Source organism: Clytia hemisphaerica, unplaced genomic scaffold (genome assembly GCF_902728285.1).
Source record: "Clytia hemisphaerica strain Z4C2 unplaced genomic scaffold, Clytia hemisphaerica genome assembly, whole genome shotgun sequence".
Taxonomy (NCBI): domain Eukaryota; kingdom Metazoa; phylum Cnidaria; class Hydrozoa; order Leptothecata; family Clytiidae; genus Clytia; species Clytia hemisphaerica.
In genome coordinates, this window is record NW_027103749.1 from 235,277 (window position 1) to 251,193 (window position 15,917).

The 15,917-nt window shown below is 35.2% G+C and overlaps 1 protein-coding gene across 1 annotated transcript; it reads right to left on the reverse strand.

Moving 5' to 3' along the window:
- Positions 1-4,376: 4,376 nt before the first annotated feature.
- On the reverse strand, positions 4,377-9,352 carry LOC136805468 (uncharacterized). Its single transcript, XM_067062040.1, has 3 exons — positions 8,726-9,352; positions 8,260-8,322; positions 4,377-7,403 (listed from the first exon to the last, which is right to left on the reverse strand). Exons 1-3 carry the CDS (start codon positions 8,759-8,761, stop codon positions 5,676-5,678), a joined length of 1,827 nt encoding a protein of 608 aa, XP_066918141.1. The 5' UTR covers positions 8,762-9,352; the 3' UTR covers positions 4,377-5,675.
- Positions 9,353-15,917: the final 6,565 nt, after the last annotated feature.

Here is a 15,917-nt window from a genome sequence, read left to right on the forward strand (position 1 = left end):
ATCGAATAAATTTATCAATTAGCCCTAAAGCGACTTTCTCGCCCGAACTCCAAATTTCGAAAACGAGGAAATAAGCTAAATTCTCAGTAGATTTTGACCATGGTTGTACGTTTTGGGGGTCGTTTCCATTTTGGGGTCATATAATATACATTATACGTTGTAATAATACTTTCACTGGCTCTCGGATATTGCACGCTCAAAGGTTCGGTCAAAATACTCATACTCGGTATGTATTTCCGTAGTTCGGGAAGAGACTTAGGGTTTAGTCCATTGAGTTTCAAGCCGAAGGCTAGAGGTCAATCTCCTTGGTAGGATTTGAAGCCGACAAATCCTACCAAAGTTGCGCGGCCTTGAGCGACCCGCCTGGTTTTTACACAAATGACAGATTGAAACTAAAATTTACCGCTTCATTTTGAAAAATATATCACTCGAAAACAAAGGAATTGCTAGATTCAATCCGTCATCAAAAATACGGCGCATATTTTAAGGCTTCAATTTTTCTTGCCTGAGAAAGGTTAGAGATTGACCTCTAGCCTTCGGCTTGAAACTCAATGGTTTAGTCTATAAGGAATTTGGGTTCATCTAGCCTTCATTCAGCACTTATCCGATAGTTAGCCCGATTCGTCAACCTTGAAAACACGACAAAAGAGTAGTACATTTCACAATGTTGCAATCAGGTTAACACCTAAGGAAGTAAGATATATAGCGTACGCTGTTCATGCCAGCCAAGCCCAAATGCTCCAAGATTTTGTAGTTTCTTGTGAGGATATTCCTAGTTTGGTGTCGAGTATGAGCGGAAAATAGGAAGGAAGTAGGGTTTGTTATTCTCAAGTGTCTAATAAACGTCCCCCCAGCTGGCACACAACGTTGTTTCAACGTTCATCTAACGTTATATGAACGTTATGAACGTTGTATGGACGTTGAAATAACGTTGTGTGCCGGCTGGGCCGCTTATTAATCTTCCAACCCCCCTGGATCATATTAGTATCCCCTGCTTAATAATTTGAAACAAATTCTAGGTTCAATCTAGGGTTTTCAGTAATAGACTCCATGCTAATAGGTCTATGCTTTTAGGCCTTTTAAGAGTAAAGTTGGAGGAAGATATGGCCTAGCCTAGGTTTTCAGGAGAACAACCCTCCCGCAATGAGGTCCCAACCATTAATTAGATTTAAAAAATATCTCCATCCCCTCGTTTATGATACACTCAGGTATGCGTCGAGTGTGATTTATTGTGCGTGATTGCCTTAGAACCTCTATGAAGAAATGCAATACATTATTGTACATTATTGAACTTCCACGCACGAATAAAAAAAATTTCGCATGATGTAATTTTTGCACAGGAGAGAATTTTACTATATATTTTTGCGGATACTAAATTTTCGCGTGTATAATTTCACGAATTTTGAAGCAATTGCGAGGAATTAAGTACTGTTTAAATTTAAACTGTTTAAAAACACAATCGCGAATAAATTAAATACACGCGACTAGGCCGAAAATCGCAAATTTTTTGAAAAGAGAGAACGTTTTTTTTAATGGGTCGATGAGATTTCATACTATTTAGACAATTATACGTTGTGTTTCAAGAAAAATTAGTCTTTTTCTTGTTTTAACCTTTTCTAAAAAAACACGCATTTTTATAAGAATATTTATTATAAAATTGGCCAAAAAATTAAGAATATACTAAGAATATTTTCAGGAAGATTTCTCCTAAAAAGTTAAGAATATTCATGATGAATTGGAAAAACACCTTTCTTATAAAAAAAAACGTGCATCCAATTTAGTGAATCGCAAAATTTAATACACCTTTCAGAAAATGGAAATTTTGTACTTTAGCGAAAGTTTAGAGTTTCCAAAATAAGCATAAATGTTCCCAACTCTTAGGTTAAAAAGTGATTTAGGAACGTTGATATATGCTTATAAAATACCTTAAAGGAAGAAGTTTTAGCGGGAATTTAACTTAGCGGATGGCCAAAAAAATTTTCAGAGGGAATTCACTCTTCTCGAGATGCATAAATTTATTGTTGTCCTCGTTTTCAAACAGATTTCATTGCTATAAAATTACATATTCACAATGATAATTGTGTTGTTTACACCTCATGAGACATTTTGAATTTCAAGTACTTTTGTTTTAGAGTTAATGTTTGCCTTTTGGGAATTTAAATTGGTTTAAAGTTATAATTTCGTAGCAATGAAATCTGTTTTAAAACGAGGACAACAATAAATTCATGCATCTCGAGAAGCGTGTATTAAATTTGGCGGATGGCTGGAAAAATTAAATTTAAAGGGAATTTAATTTGGCGGTTGTAGGATAGTTTTGGCCAAAATCGTTATCAAATAAGCAAAAAACATTTTTTAAGGCCTGAAATAGCACCAATTTGGGGAATGCGTTAAATAAAATAAATTTGGCGGTAATTTAATTTGGCTGATGGAGGAAAAAATAAATTTTGGCGAGAAATAAAAGAAAATACCCCAAGATATTTTTGCAAATAACACTATAGCTTTTTAAAGTATGAAAAACAAAAAAGGCTTAAAAATGTAATATAAAGATTTTTTCTTAAAAAGCTTTAAATTTCCTAGCTAGATGAAGCAAAATGACTTTACCACAACAATGTGTTTTTACAATACAATAATTAGTCTCATTTGTTACCTCCGGGTAAACACAAAACGAAAAAGTGCATTCCACTCATTCAACTCATTTTCACATCAGGTAACACCAAGTCCATAGTCTAATGTAGTGTATAGAAATTATCATTGTTAATGTCGATCAGCCAACTTTCACATAAAAATGTACTGCATGTAATTCCGAGTCTCTAAATCAAATGCAATAAATAAAATTTTCATTTCGATCTTCGTTCGTTCATCTTGCTTGAAAAATTTCCCATGGATGACTTGATGGTTTCTTATCTAACAGACATATAATAAATATTATAAGTGTCTGATCAGGTAATATTATGCAATAATAACGTTGTCAAATGTACATCGAATCCATCCAGTCGTAAGTTATTATGTAGTTTAATTTCAGCTTTCTAAAATGCCTTGAAAAACAAGTTCAACATCAAGTTTCCATTTATAATATATTTTTGGCAATATCGTTGCACCGTTTTAATTCATGTTAAGCTGGAAAATAGAATGAAATTCAAAATAAATCATGTTGTTCGAAAGAAAGAGCCCTCAATGGGTTATTCCAGAAGGTCGGTCAGACCGCCCCCTGGATTTTTCACAAATTTTCAACGACTCGCTGGATTTTCATTATTTTTAAGGGGAACCCCCTTGGATTTTTTCCAGACATACCTGGACATCACACCTAAACGTAGGAAGTTGATTTCTGGAATAATTGATCAGAAACTGGTGAGAAAAAAACAAACACATATTCTCAAAATGGGCTCTTCCAGAAAAAATCCGTTCATGGGGGGTGGAGGATGAATTGTCCAGGGGTATTGAAAAAATACCAAAAAATTGCAATGTCCAGGGGGTAAATTGCAATGTCCAGGGGTAATTTTTTGTGTCCATGGGGTTGATTTGATGTTTGTCCAGGGGTATAACCCGTGTCCAGGGGGTTAAAATCAAAATGTCCAGGGGTAATTCATGAAGAAAATAATATATCCTCCACCCCCCATGAACGGATTTTTTCTGGAAGAGCCCAATGAGGAACTGCCTGAAAACATTTTTTGATATTCAGCCCAGGGAATTCATTGTTTCTTGGTATAAGAAAAACCCTCCGACTTTTCTCCAAAGCTGAAATTTCTGAGTGCAAAAATTCCAATTATATATTTACCCTGGGTCATTTAAGCAATTCAAGTATCTAAGGACTATGAAGGTATTCTTGGGCAAAATATTGAAACGAACTTCACTTAGTGTTCTTAAAAGTCAAAAGAGCCTTGAAACTAAAACAAGCAATAGATTTCCAATCAAAAAATGTTGTAAAATAAAAAGTCCCAACTATTTTGCATATAAATATCAAAAGATCTTTCTTGTGAACTGAAACTAAAGATAATGTAAATGAAAAAAAGATAAATGAAAATATAAAAAACAAATAAAAGACGGACAACTTAAACAATAGGTGGTTAATTCTGCTATCCTAGAAGCACAACAGTACTCATATATTACCAAGTTTAACATTAGAGCTTAATATTAAAATTTATATTCAAGCTTAAAAATCTTTGACCAACCACATTTATATTAGCTGTAAATAAATGTATGCAACAAATGTAAACAGAAAATTAAATTTTAAAAACGCCACAAAAAGAGATCAAGGAACGTACTATTTATTACTGTCCAAAGGACAAAAAGGCCTATGATTCTTTTTTCAAATTCAAATACGTTGAAACATTCCTAGATCCACTTCTTAAAATAATTTTTTTTAAATGGAACTGGCTCATGATTATATATCAAATAGAAATACAACTAATAACAGATAAATATTAAAAAGTTAAAATGACTAACCAAATACAAACTTTTTGAATTCACAAACTCTCGTTTGTAGTTTGAGTCTAATGATTGAGCGACGTCATTAGCTCCACAAATTTTAAGATGGAGAAAAAGAATGCAGAAAACTAAACAAAAATCTAGGATGAGACCTAAGGCCTTCCATTTTCCAGTTTAACTAAATTGAAATGAATGGAAATGTAAAAGTGTAAAATAAGTATAAATGGTTTCCAAAACAAGGGACTGTTTCTCAAAGATTTTAGCCTGAACTTAAGCTAAAAATTCTTGAAACAAAATCAAAGAACCATGACTTCAGAAATTGAAAACAAAATCAAGATATTTTCAAAGAAATATAAAAGTTAAAAACTAATGAAGTCACGATGCTAAAGATCGCCTTCAAATTCAATGCCATCAGTAACTTCAAAGAATTCTTCATGTCTAATGGCTGCAAAAAAAGCGATTTCTGAACTGGCGCATAGATGTGTAACCTCTTGGCAAATACAAGATGTTAAAGCACATTTTCGATCTTGGTAGTTGATCACTGGATGGGTCTACAAATTTGACAGAAATCTGGAGACCTGGATAAACGGAATGGGAGCCGGTTACGAATCTTGTCAATCCAAGGAGGTCGTCAAAATCACATGATCGAATAAATCGGTGTAAATAAGTGGTTAATTGCTGGTCAGATCGGATTTTCTCTTCGGGGTGCAAAGCTTCAATAATATTTTCTGCAGTTGGAATTGTACACTTGTAAAGGGCATCTAAGCAGTCAGGTCCAGCATTTTTCCAAAATTCTCCCATACCTGTCGAAATTACATTCATTTCATAGGTACAGCTTCTTATCAGTAGAACATTACTAACTTTCAAAACAAGCTCTTTGATATTTTGCTTTGTAGGTAAAGTAAACACTCCAGCATCACTAAAAACATTGAGTATTGCCTGCGTTTCTGTAACAACACCATTTTCAATCTTTTTTAAAAGATCACTTTCTGCAGTTAAAACAAACCGATGAAAGGACGACCCAAGGTCCTCACTTGACACATTGCCAAACAATTGATGCTTTAAGGATGCTTTGCACAGTTTCACTGGGAAAACTTGATATGTTACGAAGCCATGCGTTATGATTATTCCTATAACATTTAAGTCATTTACAGTAAAGGAATGCGTTGGCACACATTCTTGATTACCGTCGCAGTTTTCATATAGCTGTTCAAAGAAACATGTGTAAGCTTCGCGTGTCACTCCGTCTCCTACTGCATCTTCTCCCTTAAAGCAAAATTTGAATTTGTAAACAGCAGTATCATCAAAACTTTGATACGCAGCAAGAAACAAGAAAGTCTTGAAAAAATATTATCTCTGTTCACAATAAACATTTCCTCTCTTGATAGCTTCATTTCTTCCAAAAGACGAAGTTGTTCTAGCCGCTGGTAGTTTGGTGGAGCTTCAACATCATTAAGGTTATTCAACAAATTGGGATCACCGGCCAAGTTAGGAGCACTGAAAAAACTGGAATCACCAATTAAGTTAGGTACAACAGACGAGTTGGTCACAACAGACGGGTTGGTCACAAGAGACGAATTAGGTACAAGAGACGAATTAGTTACAACAGATGAGTTAGGTTCTTCAGCAGCTGAGATTTGTATGATGTCTTCGTTGTTGAAAGCGGATGCAAAATCTTTGAACATGATGTCACCATCCCTGGACATATTAATATTGTCACTTCTTGAAGCCATGTTATAGACTCCCTGATTTATTTTTTCATCTGGGAATCTAATAACATTATCACAGTCTGTTAGTTGAAAAAAAAGGGGATCATTGGTAAGTGATCCCACCCAAAAATACACGTCCATCATTGTTTGGTTGTGGAAGAACATTCTAGTGATATTACCAATAGTAGGGTGTCTCACACGTACAATTACATGGTCATCTTGAAGGTCAGCCTCGGGTTTCACCAGTGATCTTCTTTTTTCCATTATTTGATTGATTTTTGCTTGCTTTTCGATTTCAGCAGCTTGTTCTCTTTGTAGTGTTATTTCATTCTCCCTCTGATGTTCCATTTCTCTTTGGCGCTCAACATCTCTTTGGCGATCAGCAATCATTGATTCTAAAACTGCCTTATCTATTTGCATTCTGAGAGCATCACGTTCTTCGCTTGATCCTATCAGCATTCCTCCATTTGGATTTGTCTGTCTTGGTGCTGCAGTTTGGGTAGGGCTATTTTCAGGGGTAAAATCTGGAATTGAGTTTATTTGTCTTGAAGTTGGTGTAGGAGTGCTGACAGGGGTAAGGTGTTCACTTGGATTCACTTGTCTTGGAGTTGATTGATGGACAGGAGATGTAGTAAGAGTGTCTAGGTCAATTTGTTCACCTTCGTCGCTGTCAATAAAACTAGGATGGCTTAAAATCTTTTGTTGGTTCGACTTCTCCTTTGTTAAAAGAATTATTTTTGGTCGCGGAAGTTTGAAGAGCTTTACATAACTTAATACTGTGAAAGGAACTTCACTGTCATTTGGATATGCAAGAACGTCTGGAATTGGTTGATCACGTTCATCGACAAGATGGAAAAAATAATCTTCTTTAGCACCATCTGCAACTTTAGCTACCTTGAGTTTCCAGAAGTGTTTGATGGCCTCTGATAGCACTTCATCTTTTCCAGCACTCAAAGAAAAATCGAATTTAACACTGCCGCCACCACGCTTTCGCTTTATTTGGACATAGCGATCTAACTTTTTATCAAACACCTTCCATGATATGTATACTGCTCTTGTTTTTTCTTTAGGTGGACTCTTTTCAAATGACTGTCCGGCTGCCATTCTAGTTTTTGATCCTTCTGCTATCGTTTGCTTAAGGTGAACTTTTCTGGTATTTGTATCCCCCTGTTGGCACAAGATTCTTAAACGAATTATGTCTCCCTCAGCTTCTAATCCATGTCTCTTCAGAACAGCATCATCAGCATTGATAATGGTTGTTTCATCAAACTAAAAAAAGGTTAAAAAGTAAAACTGTTAAAGCAAAATTTAAAACCTAAATAAGTCAAAAATTCTATTTTTAAAAGTGTGAAATAATGCTAAAAAAATGGCTATCTTATAATGACATCCATGACATTCACTGCAGGCATGTTTCTAAGCACTTTTTTATGTCTGTATACCGGCCAAAATACTTTTTGAAACCCAATCCAAAATAATAAAAATCTTTTCTATCCATCTTTTCTAGAAAATTTAAACTTGTTTGTTGTTTACAAGCAAAAATAACAAATTATATATATCTACACATTCTACTACCCTATGAACCTCCACCAGGGCTTGGCTCTGGACCCACTGTGGGGGAGGGTTTAAAAATGCCTACAAAACCCAAAACTTTATGGATGCACAGTTTGTTGAGAAGATGCCCTTTCAGACTTATTAGAAACTCAATCTAAATTTACAAAAAACAGCCCCAGTTCAAAGTGCTTAGAAAAATCACTGCAATGGTGTTTTACATCTTTCTTTCACAGTTGCCTGATTTTTAATATTATTAAAAGTGATTATCATTAATAAGATTTTGAAAAAAATAAAAATAAAAAAATAAATTTTTTCCACAAAATTGTTAAAAAATGCAGAAAATGAAGAAATTCAATCACCTAACACTTTTTCTTTTTATGAGTATTTATAAAGCTCATAAAAGCATAAAGCCAATGTTGGTAAGCATAATATTTAAAATCCTATCATTACAACAATTTGAAAAGTCGAATAGGCTCTTCATTCTATTAATTGCATTCAAAAAAGATGAAAAAAAATCTGTCGTTGGTCTATCATCAACCCTAAAAAATATTTTGAAAGATGAAAGAGAGGACACCTTCTCTTTGATGAAAGTTGGAATCAAGTTGTGTAGACCAAGTTCTTCAAGATATTGTACCACCTGTTGAGTAGAAACCAAAGGGAAATTCAGAAAGAAGCCATTAATGCTGATAGTAATTGAAACATGAACGTACAATGTCAAAATGTATGGGTTTCAGTCTGTTCACATTTCATTTGGGTAATTGTAATTTTGTCAAATGGGTTTACAAAGAATCAAACAGAATCCTTTATAAATGCCGAAAACTAAACAATCTAATCTAATTTTACTTTTAATGAAGACAATAGACTATCGATTTTTCAAATCATTTCAAGTTTAATCAAAGCTTGTTAAAGACATCATTAAAGAAAGAAAACTGAGCAGACTGTATTTCTTATTGTATCGTGAAGATTACACCCACTATAAAATGACAAAGGTTTTTGTAATCACTAATAGTCTAATGAGGGTAATACAAACATGAACATACTTTTTCTATACTCTTTTCTCTTTCGTGTAAAGCCATTTTTTGATGTTATGTCGAATCAACAGTTTTATATCTAGAGAGAATAGTTAATAAAATGATCAATCTGTTGTAACATTGATTTGGTTACCATTTTTAAAAGAGTTAGATCTTTCAGTTTTGTATTATGGACAATTCTACAGCATAATTTGCTAATATTTTCTTTTCTCTGTTGATTGAGAGACGTTTCAGTCAACTATCTACTACTACTTCAGTCGACCCCAAAACGATTATCATTTCAGTTGATTTCAGGCCCATTGCTTTTTGGGACTAGAACTGGTCTCCAGACTCAAAAATCAAAATTTAATCAATATGAAAACCAGCCAAGGAACAATTGTATCAAATTTCAGCTTTTTGCTTTTAACAGCAACCATGTCAATGAATGTTTTTGTAAACAATTGATACAGAATTTAAACTATCTTAATTACAATGAAACCCTACAAGGAAAGGACAATTGCTGTCTTTATAATAAGCCTGACTAAATATCAAAATCAACAATAGACACCGTCAACTGCTCTAACTTTGGACGATTGGTGAAAACATGGGACTGTTGCATATCTGGTCTGTATTTTCACTTACTGTAAAATCAAAAGAGAAATCGTGTTGTATTTTAAAATACACTGTTCCTTAACCCAAATCAAATGACTTTGGTGGTTCCATGAAATGGGAGCCGAATTGCCGTCCCATGTTTTGTCAGATAGTCCCAAGTTAGAGCAGTTGACGGTAACTAGCCATTGTGTATTTTATTATAACTATGTCAGACCAACATTAAATAAATCGGAAAATAAAAAATAAAAAAAAAAATTGTGAGTATCAATTTTAAAAATTAAATTAATTTAAAAAATTTTATCAATCAGTTATCGATTTTATTAATTATAGATAATAAGTCCATTGATTGCCAGTAGCGTAGACAATGATCTGAGGAGAGCAGACTTTTACGACAAAGTACTTATCGGGGGGGGGGGGGGGTTGTACTTTAACGGTGTGACGGGATTGGCCTTTTCTTAGGGAAAACGGTATTTTAAAATCAGACGGTGATGGTATTTGGCCTTATTTTTTGTCATTATGCCGGTATTTGAGCCTGTACAAACCGGTGTGACGGTGTTATTAATTTTTTAATTATCGGGATTCCGGGATACAGCAAAAATTTTGACGGGAAAACGATATTTTGAACCCCTACAACCCCCTATCTATTCATAGTATAAAAGCATAATTACAGTACTGTGTTGTTTCGATCTAATTACCTAAGTACCGTGACCCGTCTCATGTCAACATCCCTCCTCTAATTTCGACACCCTTTTTATCAGCTGAAATTGATAGAAAGGTTGAAACTGTTTTTCTTTGCTTAAATGGTCAGAGAGGAATTATTCTTTTTCAATCAGTGATTCAAGCTTTCATATTATTCCTGTCTCTAAAAAAGGGTGTCTGAATTAGACGAGGGATGTCGATATTAGACCAACTTACGGTAAATGTTCCTTCACCCCTGGAAGACAACCCTGCCGACGCACCAGACTTTACGAACACCGGGCGGACACACAAAGTCCTGTGTTGGATGAGGATGCGTCCGGTGCGCATTATTTTTTAAATAAAATTTTTTTTGTCCGGTGTCCAGAAGTTCAAAAAATTAACACCGGAACTAACACCGGACAAAAGGTTTCTGATGTGACTGAGAGATACTTTTTGGCACTGGATAAACACATTGGACTGTCCGGCCGGTGCGTCGCGTCAACAGGGAGGACCCTGCCGACACACCGGTGTATTTGTCCGGTGGCAAAAAGTATCATTTCACTACACCGGACGCAATAGACCTTTTTTCAAAGAGGACATCCTGTTGAATAATTATGTAGTCCAGCCATTAAAACAATGATAGAGTCATGCATAATTACTGTATCATGCATATTGTAATAATTATGCATGGTTTCATCATTGTTTTTCTGCTGGACTACATAATTATTCAACAGGGTGGCCTCTTTGAAAAAAGGTCTATAATTCCGGTGTCAGTCCGGTGTTGCATACAAGGAATTTTGGACACCGGACATTTATGAAACAAAAAACTAAGAAACACCGGACGCACCGGATTGGTCATGTCCGGTGTTTTGATTGTCTGGTGGGAAAAAATATTCTTCTCTGACACCGGACATCCGACTTCCTTAAGTCTGGTGTAGAAATTGTCCAGTGGTAAAAAAAATTCTCATCTTACACCGGGCCTGGCTGGAAAAGGGCTGGTTTTATCTATATCAGATATTTTTTTCCCCTCTTATAGCTAAATCTCTGGAAATTTTTAACTCCGAGGCACCCCAATAACTAAAGGTTTGTACAGAACTCCAGAATTGATAAATGAACTAGCCCAATGTGTAAAAACATTATTTTTAAATGGATGAAGAATGCTTACTTTAAACACCTTTAAACCCAGCTTCAAAACTGTCCAATGCTGCATACAGATATGTCATAAAATATACGTACAGAATATACCTAATAGAAATTAAAAAAGAATACTTCTTCTTCTAGTCTGCCACGCTTCAACCATATATTGGTCAAATTAAATTCTTCATGTTTTCAGATTACTAAATCAGGCTCTTGCATTCTTGTTTCACCTGGATCCTTTCTTTGGGACTTCGTCAGGACTTCATGTATAAAAACATAATAATATGTGTATTCTTATAATGATAGTATGATAAGATGATAAAATGATAGTATGATAGTATGAAATCTTTGATAGTATAAAAGTATGATACAATGCGAGAATGATGGTACTATGGTATTATGGGTAATGTAAATTGCACATAATACGATACACTATATATGTTAATTTATACATGACCCCCTAACCATTTCTTTTCCGACATTTTTAAAAGTTATATCACGTGACTTGTGATCACGAAGTTGTCTCGCACTACTAACAGTGCTGTTAGATATCAGAGTGTTATCTGACAGTGCTGTTAGATATGGGAGTGTTATCTAACAGTGCTGTTAGATATCGTGTTATCTCTAGGGAGTGTATCTAACAGTGCTGTTGATATCGGAGTGTTATCTAACAGTGCTGTTAGATATCGGAATGCTATCAGACAGTGCTGTTAGATATCGGGTTGTTATCTGACAGTGCTGTTAGATATCATAGTGTTATCTGACAGTGCTGTTAGATATCGGAATGCTATCTGACAGTGCTGTTAGATATCGGGTTGTTATCTGACAGTGCTGTTAGATATCGGAATGCTATCTGACAGTGCTGTTAGATATTGGAGTGCTATCTGACAGTGCTGTTAGATATTGGAGTGCTATCTGACAGTGCTGTTAGATATTGGAGTGTTATCTGACAGTGCTGTTAGATATCGGAATGTTATCTGACAGTGCTGTTAGATATCGGGTTGTTATCTGACAGTGCTGTTAGATATCATAGTGTTATCTGACAGTGCTGTTAGATATCATAGTGTTATCTGACAGTGCTGTTAGATATCGGTGTGTTATCTAACAGTGCTGTTAGATATTGGGGTGTTATCTGACAGTGCTGTTAGATATGGGAGTGTTATCTAACAGTGCTGTTAGATATCGGAGTGTTATCTGACAGTGCTGTTAGATATCGGAGTGTTATCTGACAGTGCTGTTAGATATCAGAGTGTTATCTGACAGTGCTGTTAGATATGGGAGTGTTATCTAACAGTGCTGTTAGATATGGGAGTGTTATCTGACAGTGCTGTTAGATATCGAGTGTTAGTGTTATCTAACAGTGCTGTTAGATATGGGAGTGTTATCTAACAGTGCTGTTAGATATGGGAGTGTTATCTGACAGTGCTGTTAGATATCAGAGTGTTATCTAACAGTGCTGTTAGATATGGGAGTGTTATCTAACAGTGCTGTTAGATATCGCAGTGTTATCTAACAGTGCTGTTAGATATCGGAGTGTTATCTGACAGTGCTGTTAGATATTGGGGTGTTATCTGACAGTGTTAGATATGGGTGTATCTGACAGTTGTTAGATATGGGAGTGTTATCTGACAGCACTGTTAGATATGGGTGTTCTAACAGTGCTGTTAGATATGTGTTATCTGACAGTGCTTAGATATCGCAGTGCTATTGACAGTGCTGCTAGATATGGGAGTGTTATCTGACAGTGCTGTTAGATATCAGAGTGTTATCTAACAGTGCTGTTAGATATCAGAGTGTTATCTGACAGTGCTGTTAGATATCAGAGTGTTATCTAACAGTGCTGTTAGATATGGGAGTGTTATCTAACAGTGCTGTTAGATATCGCAGTGTTATCTAACAGTGCTGTTAGATATGGGAGTGTTATCTGACAGTGCTGTTAGATATTGGGGTGTTATCTGACAGTGCTGTTAGATATCGGGGTGTTATCTGACAGTGCTGTTAGATATGGGAGTGTTATCTGACAGTGCTGTTAGATATGGGAGTGTTATCTAACAGTGCTGTTAGATATGGGAGTGTTATCTGACAGTGCTGTTAGATATCAGAGTGTTATCTAACAGTGCTGTTAGATATGGGAGTGTTATCTAACAGTGCTGTTAGATATGGGAGTGTTATCTGACAGTGCTGTTAGATATCAGAGTGTTATCTGACAGTGCTGTTAGATATGGGAGGCTGTTATCTAACAGTTGCTGTTATATCTCAGTGTTATCTAACAGTGCTGTTAGATATCGGAGTGTTATCTGACAGTGCTGTTAGATATTGGGGTGTTATCTGACAGTGCTGTTAGATATTGGGGTGTTATCTGACAGTGCTGTTAGATATGGGAGTGTTATCTGACAGCACTGTTAGATATCGGGGTGTTATCTGACAGTGCTGTTAGATATGGGAGTGTTATCTGACAGTGCTGTTAGATATCGCAGTGCTATCTGACAGTGCTGCTAGATATGGGAGTGTTATCTGACAGTGCTGTTAGATATCAGAGTGTTATCTAACAGTGCTGTTAGATATCAGAGTGTTATCTGACAGTGCTGTTAGATATCAGAGTGTTATCTAACAGTGCTGTTAGATATGGGAGTGTTATCTAACAGTGCTGTTAGATATCGCAGTGTTATCTAACAGTGCTGTTAGATATGGGAGTGTTATCTGACAGTGCTGTTAGATATTGGGGTGTTATCTGACAGTGCTGTTAGATATCGGGGTGTTATCTGACGTGCTGTTAGATATGGGGTGTTATCGAAGTGCTGTTAGATCTGGGTGTTATCTGACAGTGCTGTTAGATATGGAGTGTTATCTGACAGTTGCTGTTAGATATGCAGTGCTATTCTGACAGTGCTGTAGATATGGGAGTGTTATCTGACAGTGCTGTTAGATATCAGAGTGTTATCTAACAGTGCTGTTAGATATCAGAGTGTTATCTGACAGTGCTGTTAGATATCAGAGTGTTATCTAACAGTGCTGTTAGATATGGGAGTGTTATCTAACAGTGCTGTTAGATATCGCAGTGTTATCTACAGTGCTGTTAGATATGGGAGTGTTTTATGTTATCTGACAGTGCTGTTAGATATTGGGGTGTTATCTGACAGTGCTGTTAGATATCGGGGTGTTATCTGACAGTGCTGTTAGATATGGGAGTGTTATCTGACAGTGCTGTTAGATATCAGAGTGTTATCTAACAGTGCTGTTAGATATGGGAGTGTTATCTGACAGTGCTGTTAGATATTGGGGTGTTATCTAACAGTGCTGTTAGATATTGGAGTGCTATCTAACAGTGCTGTTAGATATGGGAGTGTTATCTGACAGCACTGTTAGATATGGGAGTGTTATCTGGCAGTGCTGTTAGTTCTTTAAATGGAATCAAAAATGCATGCAAATGCAACCTAATTTTTTACAAAAGTATTTTCACAAAACATTAATAATGAAATTGGATTAAAATTTAAAAAGGCGATTCACTTTTCAACATAAAAAAAATTGTGCAAAAGTAAAAAAAAAAACGCGCACATTTATATGGCACTAAGGAGCCACCGTATCAAAACTACTTTAGATTTGAAATATAGGGTCACTGTGATGATTGAAATGTATTTGTAAGGAAAAATTCCCCAAAAAATCTGTGGTTCAAATTTTCAATTTTAGACCTGAGGCCGAGAAGGCGTTTTTGACTGAACCGGATGTTTTGCAAAAAATACCTAGTCAAAATAAAACCACGTTTTAAATTTCTTTACTCAAATATCCTTTTAAATCATCCAAATGACAATTCCATAAAATCCCACGTAAAAATGAATTGATTTATTCAAAATTTTAAAAAAGATAACCAAAAATATGAAAGAAATTTCATACATTGATTTTGGCATGACAAATCTGCCCTTGAAAAATTCCTTTCAATTTTTTTTTTTAAAGAGTGAGAATTTCTTGAATGGTATATGGATATTGTGTCTAAGACTTTCTTTTTTACTTTCTTTATAAAAAAAAAACAAAATTTAAAATATTCAATATGATTCAATTATATGATAATTGTAAATACCTTAAAGGAAGAAATTTTGGCGGGAATTTAATTTGGCGGTCGCTTAAAAATTTAACCTTAAGATGGCGTGAAAACAGCGAAAAAATAGCAAAAACACCTTAAAAGAGATCATATTTTCAAAATGTTTAATTTGGTGGGAATTTAATTTGGCGGATGGCGGAAAAAAGAATTTTGGCGGGAACTTAATTTGGCGGATTTCAGTCAAATCCGCCAAATCCGCCAAATTTTCTTTCCGCCAAAATTTCTTCCTTTAAGGTAATGCCTTTTAAATGCCCATATTGAATACAGAAGGGCAAAATAGCAACTATTAACATACAGGCATATAGCAGTTCATAAGAAGATAAATAAACAAAAGTCTTTCTTAATGGCCATCTTGCTAGGAATGGTTGCTTTTTTGTCCACAATTCAAGTTGGTGTCAACATCATTGGAAAGGTTTATATACACCTTTCTAAAAATAAAAAGTTTTAGCACCTACTTGTATAATTTTTCACTATTTTGAAACTACCAAGATTATTTTGAAACTTTCATGTTTTTAATAGCTATCGAAATTATATCAGTATATGACAACTTGGCACAGGAAAAAAATTAATAAAATTCACCTTGACTTTTTAGTGAATTCACAGTGAAAAGCTGCAATTTGACAATTCACAGTGAAATTTCACCTTTTCATCTTGAATTATTAATTGCGGCTTTTCACCGTGAATTCACTAAAAAGTCAT